The sequence below is a fragment of the Ostrinia nubilalis genome, chromosome Z, assembly GCF_963855985.1.
Source record: "Ostrinia nubilalis chromosome Z, ilOstNubi1.1, whole genome shotgun sequence".
Taxonomy (NCBI): Eukaryota; Metazoa; Arthropoda; class Insecta; order Lepidoptera; family Crambidae; genus Ostrinia; species Ostrinia nubilalis.
The window spans coordinates 603,406-617,137 of record NC_087119.1 but is presented as its reverse complement, the minus strand read 5'-3'; the positions used below and the strand labels follow the sequence as shown (position 1 = coordinate 617,137).

At 37.7% G+C, this 13,732-nt stretch overlaps 1 protein-coding gene and 1 long non-coding RNA gene across 2 annotated transcripts; one reads left to right on the top strand and one right to left on the bottom strand.

The window, feature by feature from the left end:
- Positions 1-6: 6 nt before the first annotated feature.
- LOC135087249 (ATP synthase subunit gamma, mitochondrial-like) lies at positions 7-12,144 on the bottom strand. The gene is made up of 6 exons (XM_063982085.1): positions 11,946-12,144; positions 9,981-10,198; positions 5,177-5,340; positions 4,114-4,278; positions 3,475-3,573; positions 7-648 (listed from the first exon to the last, which is right to left on the bottom strand). Exons 1-6 carry the CDS (start codon positions 12,035-12,037, stop codon positions 481-483), a joined length of 906 nt encoding a protein of 301 aa, XP_063838155.1. The 5' UTR covers positions 12,038-12,144; the 3' UTR covers positions 7-480.
- LOC135086630 (uncharacterized) lies at positions 10,529-11,440 on the top strand. The gene is made up of 2 exons (XR_010260548.1): positions 10,529-10,759; positions 11,278-11,440. It is a non-coding gene; the product is annotated as an uncharacterized LOC135086630 (long non-coding RNA).
- Positions 12,145-13,732: the final 1,588 nt, after the last annotated feature.

Sequence of the window (13,732 nt, the reverse complement as noted above, 5' to 3'; positions counted from 1 at the left end):
ACTAAATTAAACTAAACGTTTATATTCATTTACCAAAACAGAACAAACGCGCTACCAGTCAAACATCGGACAATAAATATTGGTGAACTGCACGATTGTAGCTGCCGTGTATAAATACTTACAAATATAAGATAATATATAAATATTCGCGCAGGAGCTAGGCTGGGTGGCTTATCGTGGTTCAGGTGACACCCGGCAGAGCACGTGGCTTGCTTGTCAGCGCTCGTACATCCCCTAGTCTCACCACTTTTGATACAACTCAAAGTTCACTGGAGTTTTTAAATAATGCGGAAGACTTTAATGCTGTCTTGTAAAATCAGCTGGCATAGCGATACGATAAGTTGTTGTGGCATTTTTGCTTAATTGGGCATCAACATTGAACGAACCATTCAGCCACATTGTGGGAATATTTATTGAAGAGTTCAGTGGTGAGATTTAAGGGATAGTCGATGAGCTATGCTAGCAGCAGACCGGCTGCAGCTACTTGAGCGCCGCGGCGCCCGAGATGATCTCGATGAGCTCGCGCGTGATGACGGCCTGCCGCGTGCGGTTGAACAGCAGCGTCAGCTTGCGGATCATCTCGGCCGCGTTCTTGGTGGCGTTGTCCATGGCCGCCATCCGCGCAGACTGCTCCGACGCTGCGCTCTCCTGCCCACAAAATAAGGATTACTCAATTTGTGGAAGACCCTAAGTACACGATTTATAAAACACTGTATTGAAAATTCCAACTGAGAACCTTAGAATATAGAACAAACCAGAAGGAGTGTTCGATAACATTTCTAAAATACTTCCTCTCCCGCGCCCCTCTACCCCCTTTAGTGTTACCAGCGCCGTGTGACACCCCCATTTTTGGGGTAAAAATTTTGTAATTTTTTATAGAGATGTTAAACAAGTAAACAATAAGTAAGTGAAATAAGTACACACGGCCACAGAGTTAACTATCCATTTTCGGTTTTGCTCTCGCTCTCATCAAATGGTGATTCTTTGCGATAGAACGAGACGACATGACTGGCCATAGCCATAGATAGTATCTACCTACCTATGAATTTAATTTTTACTCCGATGTAACTAAGTGTAGATGTATTTATAAATTAATTCAATATATTAAAATCAAATCAAAATCAAAAATATTTATTCAGTTTAGACCACAAGTGGCTTATAATTTAATTAATCAGGTTGTCATGGATGAAATTACACTAAAAACTAATTAAAACAAAAAGGATGGGGAAAATATTGAATTATTCTGTGGTAACGCTAACAAAATGAACGCGTGAATTTTTTATAGACAAATGTAATTCAATATAAAAAAGTAGGGTAAAATATTCCGTTGACCTGTGGCAACACTTACAAAATACAAACGTGATTTTTCTTGAAAATTATTATTTAATTAAAATGAATTGGAAATGTGCTACTTATGGATAAAACATGATCCCATGCACTTTCTTCGTAATCTTACATGTTGTAACGGCACAAGACGGCATAATTTAATTATAAAGTGTCAATCTGACAGTTATGTAAACAATGCGCGCGTCGGCCATTGACTATTTGCTCCAAAACCAAATCACTGCGATTCCGAGTGATTTATAAGGTCACACACACAAGCGCGTTGACGGTTTCTGGTTTGTTCTATATTCTAAGCTGAGAACCATAGATTCCATTCTCTATAAAGTCCCTACGTTCCTTCAAGACGTGTTTCTTAGTAATCCACTTTTTAACCGACTTCAACAAAAGGAGGTTCTCAATTCGGTTGTTATTTTTTTTTTATGTATGCACACTTTGCACACCGATCCGATTACGCCGAGATTTCTGATTTACGAAATTATTTTTGATCGATGCGAAATACTAACTATGTAGTTGCCATAATGGTACCATAAACGTTTAATTTAATTTGATTGAGTAATTTTATTTTATGAGCATTTTTAGTCTAAGTAACTTTTCGTCATCGTCGTAATTCGTGACAATTATGTCGTCCAGAAATCTTTATAATCTGTACATACACCAATTTTACTTAAAGATTTCTAGTCCTATTTGAGGGATTCTTTTTCGAAGTCGATAGGAAATACCTGTGGGAAATACCAAAGGGCCCAAATACAAATCGCATAAAAATTTAATTAAGTTTAACTTGGTACTTTTTATTATAAGAGCATGAATTTCCAATATACTTTTTTGGAGTTATTCCTTTATTTAATCCCATTTCTTGGGATTTATATTTCTTGATCTTATCTAGAAAAATCCTACTGAAAAAAAAACCGACTTTTTTAAAAATTTAAACCCAACTACGACAAAAAACGACGCTGAAAAAGTATTAAACAAGATTTTCAGAATACTGAACTGAACAAGGTTGCTAATGTAGTTGCATAGTAATTTTCATGTTTGGAAAACCGCAGTCACACGTTGTCAAAGTGCTACGGTAGGTAGGTATATGTAACGTGTGACTACGCCTTATATTATGCTTGGTGCTAGCTTGACGGATATACTACATAAACATACATCATTCAATTTCTGCCCGGCCGGTCGTAAATCGAACCTGGGACCTCTCGGCATAGTAGTCCGTTCTGAACCACTGCACCAAACGGCCGTCAACAACCTTTAGCACATCATGAGTTTTTTTCCAGTTTTCTTAGACCCCAATGGCGAGATCAAGTACCATAGGGCCTCCAAAAATATACAATAATTGTTATATTATAAAATACTTCAATCTGGAAGGGCGGAGAGGTCAATATGGGGAAAAAAATCTGGACACCGCGACTTAAGGGTAGTGTGTATCGCCATCTAGCGGAAAAGTCTGAAACTGAGCTGAAAGCCGGTCGTCAGACGGCGAGCAGACGGTCCCGACAGCGGCCGCGCGCGGCCTGTGTGCGCTGCATTGGCGAACATTAGTATTGAGCTAGTTGTAGTAACTTTGTAAAGCTTGCTATGTGTGAACTGAAGTATTTAAGTACCTTTGCAAGGAAAGGGTGTTGTTCAGTATAAGAAGTTACTCATGATTGGTAAGTAAAGGCTGATTTACACGTGGTATCAAGTTGTTATGTAGACAACTACATTTAACTTAATTTTAAGTTATTAATTGCATGTAACAATTAACTTTTAACTTGTGTTTACATCCAATTGAATAACTTAAAGTTAAGTTAAAATTTAGTTACCTACTTAACAACTTAAAAAGTGTAAAAGCCTTAAAATGTGTAGATCTTTGATCAACAATACCAACTAGAATATCTAAGTAGACAGCGCAAAAAAATAGTTTCGGGAAATAAGTACGCACTTCAGAAGTGAGTTAATTAAAGTCAACTCACAGGTTGTTTCTTACTCTCACTTCTCAAGTGCGCTGTTATTTCGCGAGACGTAATAAATTATTGCTTTTGCTGATCGAAGGTGTTAGATACGATAAAAATGGACTTAATTTTGTTTTGTTATTCATACCATAGCAGCTACGAAGTGTAAGCAAATAAATCGTTCCGCACTGAGTGCAGTTACCTTCATGGCGTAGTAGAGCAGCGCGGCCACGGTCCACTCCGCATAGCACTCCAGCTGGTCGGCGTCCACGTCGTCGAAGGCGTTCATGTTGGGCGCCACCTGTCACAACATCGGGGCACAACTACTAAACATCAAAGTGGTTCGCGTTTGTAAACGTAACTATGAATAAAGTTCATGTACTTCAGTTGCGTTTCGGTGTCCAGACCGGGAACATAAGAGCAATATTTATAACGGAATTACTTATGACACCTTTCGATCCTCCATTGCAGCTTTTTTCAGAAGTCTAGCGTAAAATATCGAGTTTGATGCAAAAATAACGGTAACAGGTTCAGCTTCCACTTGTTTTGTGGCCATAATGAACAAAGCGACTCTTTTTGCCGACATCATGCATTTCTCTCTAACCAACGATGCATGTCGAAATCAAGTAATAATAATAAAAGTGTGCCCTTTGAAGGATTTATGCACTCTTCATTGTTTTGTGACCATAAGACCGTATATAAGTCGGTAGAGTTCAAAGCAAATGTGTGTACGTACAGGCCCATTCCGTTGCAATTGTTTTTTTTAAATATTTTCGTCATTTGTATTGTCCATCTTACTTACGAAATCAGAAAAACGTGGTAAGGGCAGGCAGGTCCTCACCTCAATCTTTTCCTTGTTGAAGACGGGTATGACGGAGAGCTCGTACTTGACGGGGCTGAAGTACTTGTTGTAGTAGATCTCGCCGATGTCGTAGGTGTAGCCGGCCTCGGCGATGGCGGCCGCGATGGTCGCCGCGTCCGCGAACACCGGCGCTATGCGCCCGATCTGCCCGCCGAGAGGAGGTCAGTTATTGTAGATAAGGGAACATTGAAGAGAAGAGGAGTATGAATGGAATCATGAGTAGGACATTATGTCTGTTGAAACGGTCATAAAATCTTATGTCGGATGTCCAATTTTCAACCACTTTTTTAGCAACTGAGGCCGTATTTACGTAAACGTGTGACTCTACATAAAGTAATCCCAAAGAAAGTAATCCATATGTGTGAGATCACACGATCGAAGAGACAAATTCAAAGATCCATTACGTGAAATGATCAGCTCATCGAATGTTTACCGCAATAAATTGATGGTTTCGCGAGTTGTTTGGCATGTTGCCATTTTGTTGAAACCTGCCACATCAATATCATTCAACAGGGAAGAAAAAGTTACGACAGTTACGTCGACCGACGGAATGTTTAGCGAACTGAACCATGATTTTAAAAATAATTTTTTGCACATTATTGCAAGCGTTGTTCCATGTCTATTATTTATGAAATATCAAATCATACCACAGATGTTGCGACAACTACCCTTTATTAAATCATTATAATCGACACATCAGCCTTTTCATAATCAGGAATGATAGCTTTAATCGTAGTATAATTAAATCGTTCTCCTATTTAACTTACGCCAGCAAAATACTATTTGTTGAATTCATAAGTGCTCTTCTGTAACGAGTCTTACTTTTCGAACTTTAAACTGTTTGTTATTTCACACGCAGCAGGATGGTGGAGAATATTCTTGGTTTTTAATCACCAAGAAGATCATCACTTCTGTGATGGCTATGTCAACAGCTTTCTTCACGATAGTCTGTTGTAAATGGCACTCAAATAAATTCACTCTCTACTGTGAAAACTAGAACTACCCATTCAATAAGATACAGGGGTCAACTAGGGCCACTAACATCCTTGACACTGATGAGCATGTTGTCAGAGAACTGGCGGCGCAGCATGGTGCGCGACTTGTCGCCGATGCAGACCAGCTTGCTGGTGGGGCCCTCGGCCCGGCGCGCCGCCATCTCCCGCCGGATCCGCCGCGACACGCCGCTGTGCACGCCGCCGCAGAGCCCTGAAAATATGCCTCCTTTACTATCTGTCCGTAGGTATCAAGTTTTCTTCGCAGAGCGTAGCAAACAAGTACCGAACAGTGTGCCTGAGATCCTAAAGACATACAAGTTTTGTCTGCAAATGAATTTCTACACGATACTCTTTAGTTTGATCCAAACGGGACTATTCCCACCTCTCGTTCCCACCGCTGCAACTCCTGTGTAGCCAGGATCTACAGCTTGACCGCCAATTTTTTCCTGGTTGAAAGTTAGTTTGATCCAAAGTTATGAGGTAAGCAATAAATCACTTACATGCTATCAAAAACATCCATGCGAAACCTTATCATCAATACGAGAACGTGCCTCTCCAATGGTTTCGCGATAAAAAGCGTTAGACAGCAAAAACGCTCTGCTTGCTGTATCTTTATCGTGACCTTTGGGTCGCCGCCATTGCGCAACACACGCAAAAACTGTCGAACCCGATGACAGAGCATTACATAGTATCCAATGTACCTAATCTTTACTTAAAATTCAGCTCGAATAACCTGAATGTTGCAGGATTAAAGAAAGTGTAATTACGTATGATACAGTACAACAAAGTTTAAGTAAGTATGTTTAAGTAAGAAGATTCCCGCGAAAGTACACTGCTTGTATTTGGCTATTGGACAATTTGTTAATTTCTCATGACTGTAAGGTTGTTAATGAAAAATAAATGTTCTTTAAACCTAATGCTCCAGCAAAAACGAACTCTGTGATAAGCAGAAAAACCTACAAGGTGTCGTTGTGAATGAAATTTTATCTTTCGTTTTCTGCAGGTCTTACTGGTCTTGTAAAGCTAACCGTAAACGAACAACGTCATGCTCTATTGACTAAAGTATCAGCGGGTGCTAGTAATTAATATCAGTCGATAGCTGATTTTTGCCTACATAGCATTTTGTCACATTCGTGTAATTTATGTTATGGCTAGTCCAAAACGTCATCCATAATGAGGAGCTTGCAAACAAAGCACAGTTTAACAATATAAGACACACATACGAGTAAAGCAGGGTTGAATCACTTACTTGTTGTGCTGAGTAAGAATAAGTAGTGTGAAAACTACTAAGTATATCGACTTTATTACGAGTAGATATTATGTTCTGCGGAAAGAGGAAATAATGTTAAGGCTTGATTTATGGGCCATTCTTAAATTTGTGCCAATTTTTTTTTTTAATTAAAGATTTTTTTTTTCAACTTTTTGCGATGTGTATCGAAATTATAAACCAAAAGCATACTTTTGATGTATATGGACAACCTTAAAGCCCTCGGAAAGGAAACAAAATAGCCTACGTAAACACGGCTGTGACACTGCATGACACGGATGTGACAGTTTTACATTTTTACTGTAAATATTTATATTTATGTTGTTAAATTTATATCATCATAGTTTAAATTGATTAACAATACAATACACCAAATTCGTTTCATCAACAAAGGTGTTACCTATTTGGTAATATGTACTTTTTTCTGAACATCTAAAAATTTAATAAAAATTGAGATCAAAAGTACCGTCAGGTAGTTAATATATCTACTAGATAATAAAAAATCGACTCTTTATTAATGGCACTATCTCATCATGCTTCCGATATGCTACCTACATGGTTTCGATATGATATGCTTAATAAATTAGTAAATCTTAAACACAGTAATAGTATCAAATGAGATTTCCGTATGATTCACTTATCAGTTGGTTTTGATAACTTAAACATGTTTCATAGTCACTTTACCACTAAACATATGGTTAATAGCAATTCCTTTTAAAACAACTCCGACCACCTCTGCAGGGCCTTTACCGGGAGCTGTCTCAGTAAAATTTGATATTACTGCAGAAATGAGAAAGTGCAATCATTTTTCCTTCGTGGCATCTAGAAAATCATACTAGCGAAAAATCAGTATACTTACTAAAAGGCTACTCCTAAAAATTGCACAATACACTAAATAATTTAGCAGAACAACAAAAACTATTAAAATAAAAAAATAAAATGTCACAACCACGCGTTGTAATGCCACGACCATGTACTTAAATAGTTTGCGGTGGTGACACATTTTTAATACCATGGCCGTGACAATTTGAAACGTGTCCGATATATCCAAAAAACTATCTGTGAATTAGCAGATCTTGTGCAATTATCTGAAACTATGCTGCATGAGGTACATAATTATGTTTTAAACAATAGCGTGACATTGATACCTACCTTTAAAAACCGTACACGGGATGGACGTGTTATGGTTGTCCCTTTTTTCAAATAAATAGGAAATATTTTTTTGCGGCTCACTCACTACGTTCAGCCATTTGCAAATATAATAAGATGACAATGTTACTGTTCTAAAAAAACTTAGGAAGGGATGTCAATATCAAAGATAGTTTTTTACCGAGTTACGCATATTTAAAGTGGCGCACGTGGTTGTGACACAAAAACTGCTCACACAACGTATGGTGTTATAAATCAAAAATGGTCATTATTATTGATATATGTTTTTAACAGTCTGATATAACACATATTAATCTTGCACAATTACTGTAATATTTATCAAAATAACATGACATCTCTTCAGAAAAAAATATTTTATGTCCAAATCCGGGAATCTCACACTACACGGTCCGTGACATTTTGGACTTGTAATTTTTTTTTAATATTCTTCTAATACTTTTATGATAAAAATTATATTCGGCCTAGTTAAAAGAGGTATTTTACTAAGTAAATTAATATACAGTGCACTGATTTTCTTTAAAAACATATTATTATGCTATTCTTACATCTCACACAAAAATGCGTAAGAATAAGAATGGCCCTTATATCAGTATGATTGCAGGAATTTCTTATTTCGTCCACTGCCCGCGCCTTGTTTGTGAGCGGCCTAGCGCAGAAGGTCAACTTCAGTCATTGACCAGCGCCAATTAGTATCGATTGACATACTAGTTGCAGTAACAACACATTAAACTGGCGGGCGGTAGGAGCACGTGGACACAGCGGAACTTATAAGGGCTGATTGCTGAAAGATAATGCAGTAAATAGCCAAGTTTTAATAACACAGCAGGTCCACCAATAAAGACGTTAATTAATTTTACGTATTCGGCGTTAATGATTCGGCTTAAACAAATTTATTATAAGTTTTGTGGGTAATGTAGCCCACCGTAAGTGCTTGACATGGCTTCAATGTAAATGTAATTAATAATTACATACACTTGCACTGTTTAAAAAGTGGTTAAATAATAAAATTCTCAATGCTATCACGAAAACATCTTACAGATTGATTCAAGTAGTAGACACCACCAATTTCTTTAAAAAAAAGAAATACCCAATTAAATAAGCCGTTTATTTGGTATTCCCTAAGCAGTGACTGATTATTTTCGAATGAATATGTCACTTGATTATCCTCAATGTTGTTATTCACATAGCGCAATGGTGCGTAAATATCAAAGCGCAAAAACTTCTGACGAAACCTTAGCTTGATATTTCAGCAACAAACCGCAATGGTGTCTTCTCAATAAAATGACTGCTAAATTCACCTCTATATCAAAGTGATATGACCACACTCCATAATAGTTCTGGGAAAACATCGTAATATAGGTACGAGTGGTACGAGTAACATGCCCTTCCTTTTAAGAAAAATACGCCTATTTGTTTTATTAGAATGAGCAATGTTAACAAGAAATTGCATTGACTATAAAGATATATCCGTGTCGATGTATCGCTAACTTAAGTAATTAGCAGTATTTATGATTAATTAAGGTTCTATCTGAGTCCATTATTATCAATCACACAAACAAAACTGAAAGTGGGTGAGCAAGATCCAGCTCTTCCTTTGGCCTTCCTTTTCTAAAGAAATTCGTCCAAGAGATCTTCCCTAAATTAGGTCTATAACAATGATTAGTAGTATCAGCAATCAGTGTTTTGCAAATATTTTTAAATCGGTGATAGGGAGAAGGCTGATAACCCAGGCTTATCGTCGCTCGTCCCGGTTCCAGCGACATTGGAAGCTCGCAAGTGGGTCGGTGTCATATGTTGCCGCTATCGTCGTCCGAAAATAATTCATCAATAAAATATCGTTTTGTTATTTTTACTTGTCATTACTGTTGCAATTTACATCAGACGTTTCATGGACTCTCTACAACTCTGGGTTCACTCAGGGTCGCTGGAACTTTGACAGAAACAAAAGCGCGATCCAAATAGGTAAAATATACATTTTGTATAATATGATTATTGTTTTGTCTGTATTGAGAAAGACAGTAGGTAGGTGCAGACAAACAAACGTGGTACTTCTGCAGGGTGAAGTCTTTTCCATAGTCTCATCATCATTGTCAGGTCATTTAGCTTCCACTACAGTAACAAGACCCTCTGTACTTTATATCAGAGTAGAGGGAAATGGAAGAATTGGCCTACTCCTCTCATTGACAAGGGCCGGTGAGGGCTGATGTTTGATTGTCCCTCAATAGCCGAGAGTGAGAATGGTGATATTCTACCCTGCTGGAACCACCCTAAGTACTCTCTACGTTAAGGCCCCGTTAACCGGTTTCCACCAAGGCGGTGAAATATTTTGAATATTCATTCTGTCAATTTCATTAAATCTGATTCAATCTTGGTGGAAAACGGGCCTAAGGGTACCAGACCAGCGCTGTGTGTACCTCTGTCTGAAGTGACCGCAATGTAGAGCCTCTTGGTGGCCTTGGCGTCCTTGTCGGCCGGCTTGTCGGGCTCGGGCTCCGGCGGCGGCGCGGGCGCGTCCTTGTCCTCCTTCTTCTTGTCCACGGCGCCCTTGACCAGCTGGCTGGACTCGTAGAACTTGCGCGGCCCGTAGCCGAACGGCCGCGCAGCTTGCAACTCTCGCTCGGCTTTTGTGAACCTGGAAATCATCGGACATTTGAGTCACTTTCTAAGCCAAATCACAGAGTGGATTTATGGTATGTCATTGGTGGATTTAGCAACTTGAAATCCAAAATGTAACTGATAAGACGAATTAAACAGAAATTGAACCTTAGTGAGGTAATTAGTACAGCTTTATTAATAAACGTAGTCCCCAACGGGATAGGGGTTGGATAGGGGAAATGATTTTGTTTGAAGTTTTGGTAAGATATGGCCGTTAAGTTTCGCTGGGACAAACTTGTCGCAATAAATACTGTCACATTAATAGCCCTCATAGTAGTACATTAACTGATACCCATTGAACACTCTCAGAATACGGAACAAACCAGAAACCGTCAACGGGCGTAAATGTGTATTCATATAAAGTACTCCAAATCGCACTACTTTGACTTTAAAGCAATCAGTCAATGGCCGGCGCGCGCATTGTTTACATATCCGTCAGATTGACACTTTATAATTAAATTATGCCGTCTTGTGCCGTTCCAACATGTAAGAATGCTACTGGAATTACGAAGAAAGTGCATGGGATCATGTTTTATCCGTAAGTAGCACATTTCCAATTCATTTTAATTAAATAATAATTTTCAAAAAAAATCACGGTTGTATTTTGTAAGTGTTGCCACAGGTCAACGGAATATTTTCCCCTACTTTTTTATATTGAATTACATTTGTCTACTTATAAAAAATTCACGCGTTAATTTTGTTAGCGTTACCACAGAATAATGGAATATTTTCCCCATCCTTTTTGTTTTAATTAGTTTTTAGTGTAATTTCATCCATGACATGACAACCTGATTAATTAAATTATAAGTGCCACTTGTGGTCTAAACTGAATAAATATTTTTGATTTTGATTTGATTTCAATATATTGAATTAATTTATAATATTACTCCCTAATAATGAGGAGATAATAAATTACTATCGTGAATTTCATACTTTCCCATTTATTCAAAAGTAAGGCATTGGTATCAACAGATCAGCAGCAGCAATATTTGTATATTTAATAATAATTTTAAGTAATTAATTATTGCTTACATACTTACTCTGATTTTTTTTCAGGATACACAGCCAGAGTTGCCTCGCAATCAAATTTAAGTATTGGTGATGTTTTTGATTTGGATTCTGTTTTTCACTCCAAGAAAAGTTAAACTAAAAGCACTACTGCGCCGTAAACAAATGTTTTGTTGTCGATATGTTTACATAATAAAGAACCTTAAGTTTCTTTTTTGTTTTACTTGGCATTCTAAAATTTATATTCGACTTTTGTAATTGACTTTTAAATAACATATTATACCTACATAAAATATAGTACATATATTACACTATTTAATAGAAATAAATAATCATCTTACACTTAGTTACTTCGGAGTAAAAATTAAATTCATAGGTAGGTAGGTACTATCTATGCCTATGGCCAGTCATGTCGTCTCGTTCTATCGCAAAGAATCACCATTTGATAAGAGCGAGAGCAAAAACGGAAATGGATAGTTAACACTGGCCGTGTGTACTTATTTCACTTACTTATTTTTTACTTGTTTAACATCTCTTTAAAAAATTACATAATTTTACCCCAAAAATGGGGGTGTCACACGGCGCTAGTAACACTAAAGGGGGTAGAGGGGCGCGGGAGGGGAAGTATTTTGGACACAAGTTGCCGCGTAGAAATGTTATCGAACACTCCTTCTGGTTTGTTCTGTATTCTGAGTGAACACTAAATTATTTATTACTTGCTAGCTGACACCATCTTCATGGTTTTGGTGATCTTCTGGATATTCTTGATCGACTTTAGCCGCAAAGACACCTGCTTCAGCTGAACCATCTCGGAATTTTGTTTTCTTCCTATTATTTACTGTTCCAAACGTAGCGCCAACAGTTGTGAGGGAATTTATTATTTTGACGTTACAACCATTGTTTAGGATTGTGGCAATTGACTGGTGTTTTGACGCGAAAATGACGCGTTGTGTCAGGCTGTTATTTTTTGTTACACAAACCTCTTTCGGTAGTCTTTGGAGGTTGAACTAAAATAGCGTTTATAATAAAGCTTTTTTGTTGCAGAAACTGACCTTGCTCTTGGTGCATGCAAGCCACTTTGGTAAATAGGACTTGTATTTACCTAGTTAAAGTAGTCAATAGCTTAGTAGAATTATCAAAGATTGCAAATGTTTCTTTTAACATCTTGTCATCCTTATGATGTTTTCGTCTTAAATACTTATAAGTAATCATTTCCAAAGGGAGAAAATAAAATTGTTCTCCTAAAAGTGGTTTACATCAGTTCCAAAGATCTGATTCGGATGCGATAGTGTAGATCCTGTATCACTTAATTACAATAAAATTGAATGGAGATGATGTAACAACAAATACATAGTTTGCATTCATAAACACATTATCGAGTAGGCGTGTGTACTTTTCACCAACAATAGTTCAATTTGAAAATGACGCGCTGATAATGACGTCAGGGTCTGATAGCGGACGTATCATAGTTCTCGGAGTCGGTTCAAGCGGGGCAGTGTTTATAGCCGATAGTGCTATCTCGCCGGAGTCAAACGACCATCGCAGTTTATAATTGCAAACTAATTGCGCGTTCATGTGTCACGTACACAGATATTCATGTTCATCCACTAGCCTTTGGCCTTTGCGTCACCACAGAATTTCCGAACATCTCAAAAGTCGAGTTTACTGAAACAATTTCTTTAACGAAGAAATCAATTCATACATAATTTCATTGTATGTTATATAACACTAGCGGCCGCCCGCGACTTCGTACGCGTGGATCCCGTTTTACCTCCTTCATCTGTCTAACCCGCTAACTTCCGTTCCCGTGTGAATTTTGCAATATCCTGTTGTAACTAAGCTTTAAGTTTACTAAGGTACCTGCATGCCAAATTTCAAGCGTCTAACTTAAGCGGTTTAGATTTTTCATACAAAAGGATTTTCCCGCTAATTCCCGTTCCCGTGGGAATTTCGGGAATTCCTTTCTTAGTGCACCTCTACGGTACCTAAGCTTACCCTTCCAAATTTCAAGTGCCTACGCTTAGCCGTTTAGGCTGTGCGTTGATATGTCAGTAACTCAGTCAGTTTCTCCTTTTATGTATTTAGATAGATTCTGTCGGAAATAATTTATTATTGACATGGCTCTGAATGTAAAAAACACCTAAGCTGGATAGCAATTTACAGTATTGCATGAGTTTTGAACTCATCTGAGCCTGGACTTTAATCATTCACTCTGCTATAATCCTTCCCACCAACTGTAGTAACCATGTTCGGATTCCATGATATGTTTGGTGAAGTTTATTCAGAAAGATGTTCGTCAATGTTTTTACCTAAAGTTATGATGATGCCTTACTTGGCGTTAGTATTTATAAACAAACTTGTTATTTGTTGTCATACACCCATACTTGGTCTACAAGTTATCGGATCGTTGTTGTTTCATTCAGAGCATTCAGCAGCGCTCACCCTATATCAAGGTTGTGCCAAATCCAAACACGTATTATCAACTAATTCAATAAAAATAAAA

What these genes read in the sequence shown, in the direction of transcription:
- LOC135087249 (XM_063982085.1), bottom strand. Translation starts at nt 12,037, where the DNA reads ATGGTTCAGCTGAAGCAGGTGTCTTTGCGGCTAAAGTCGATCAAGAAT. An exon ending in AAGATGGTGTCAGCTAGCAA is followed by an intron (nt 10,199 to 11,945) that starts GTAATAAATAAT and finishes GATGATTTCCAG; the next exon opens with GTTCACAAAAGCCGAGCGAG. An exon ending in TCAACAAGGAAAAGATTGAG is followed by an intron (nt 3,574 to 4,113) that starts GTGAGGACCTGC and finishes ATGTTGTGACAG; the next exon opens with GTGGCGCCCAACATGAACGC.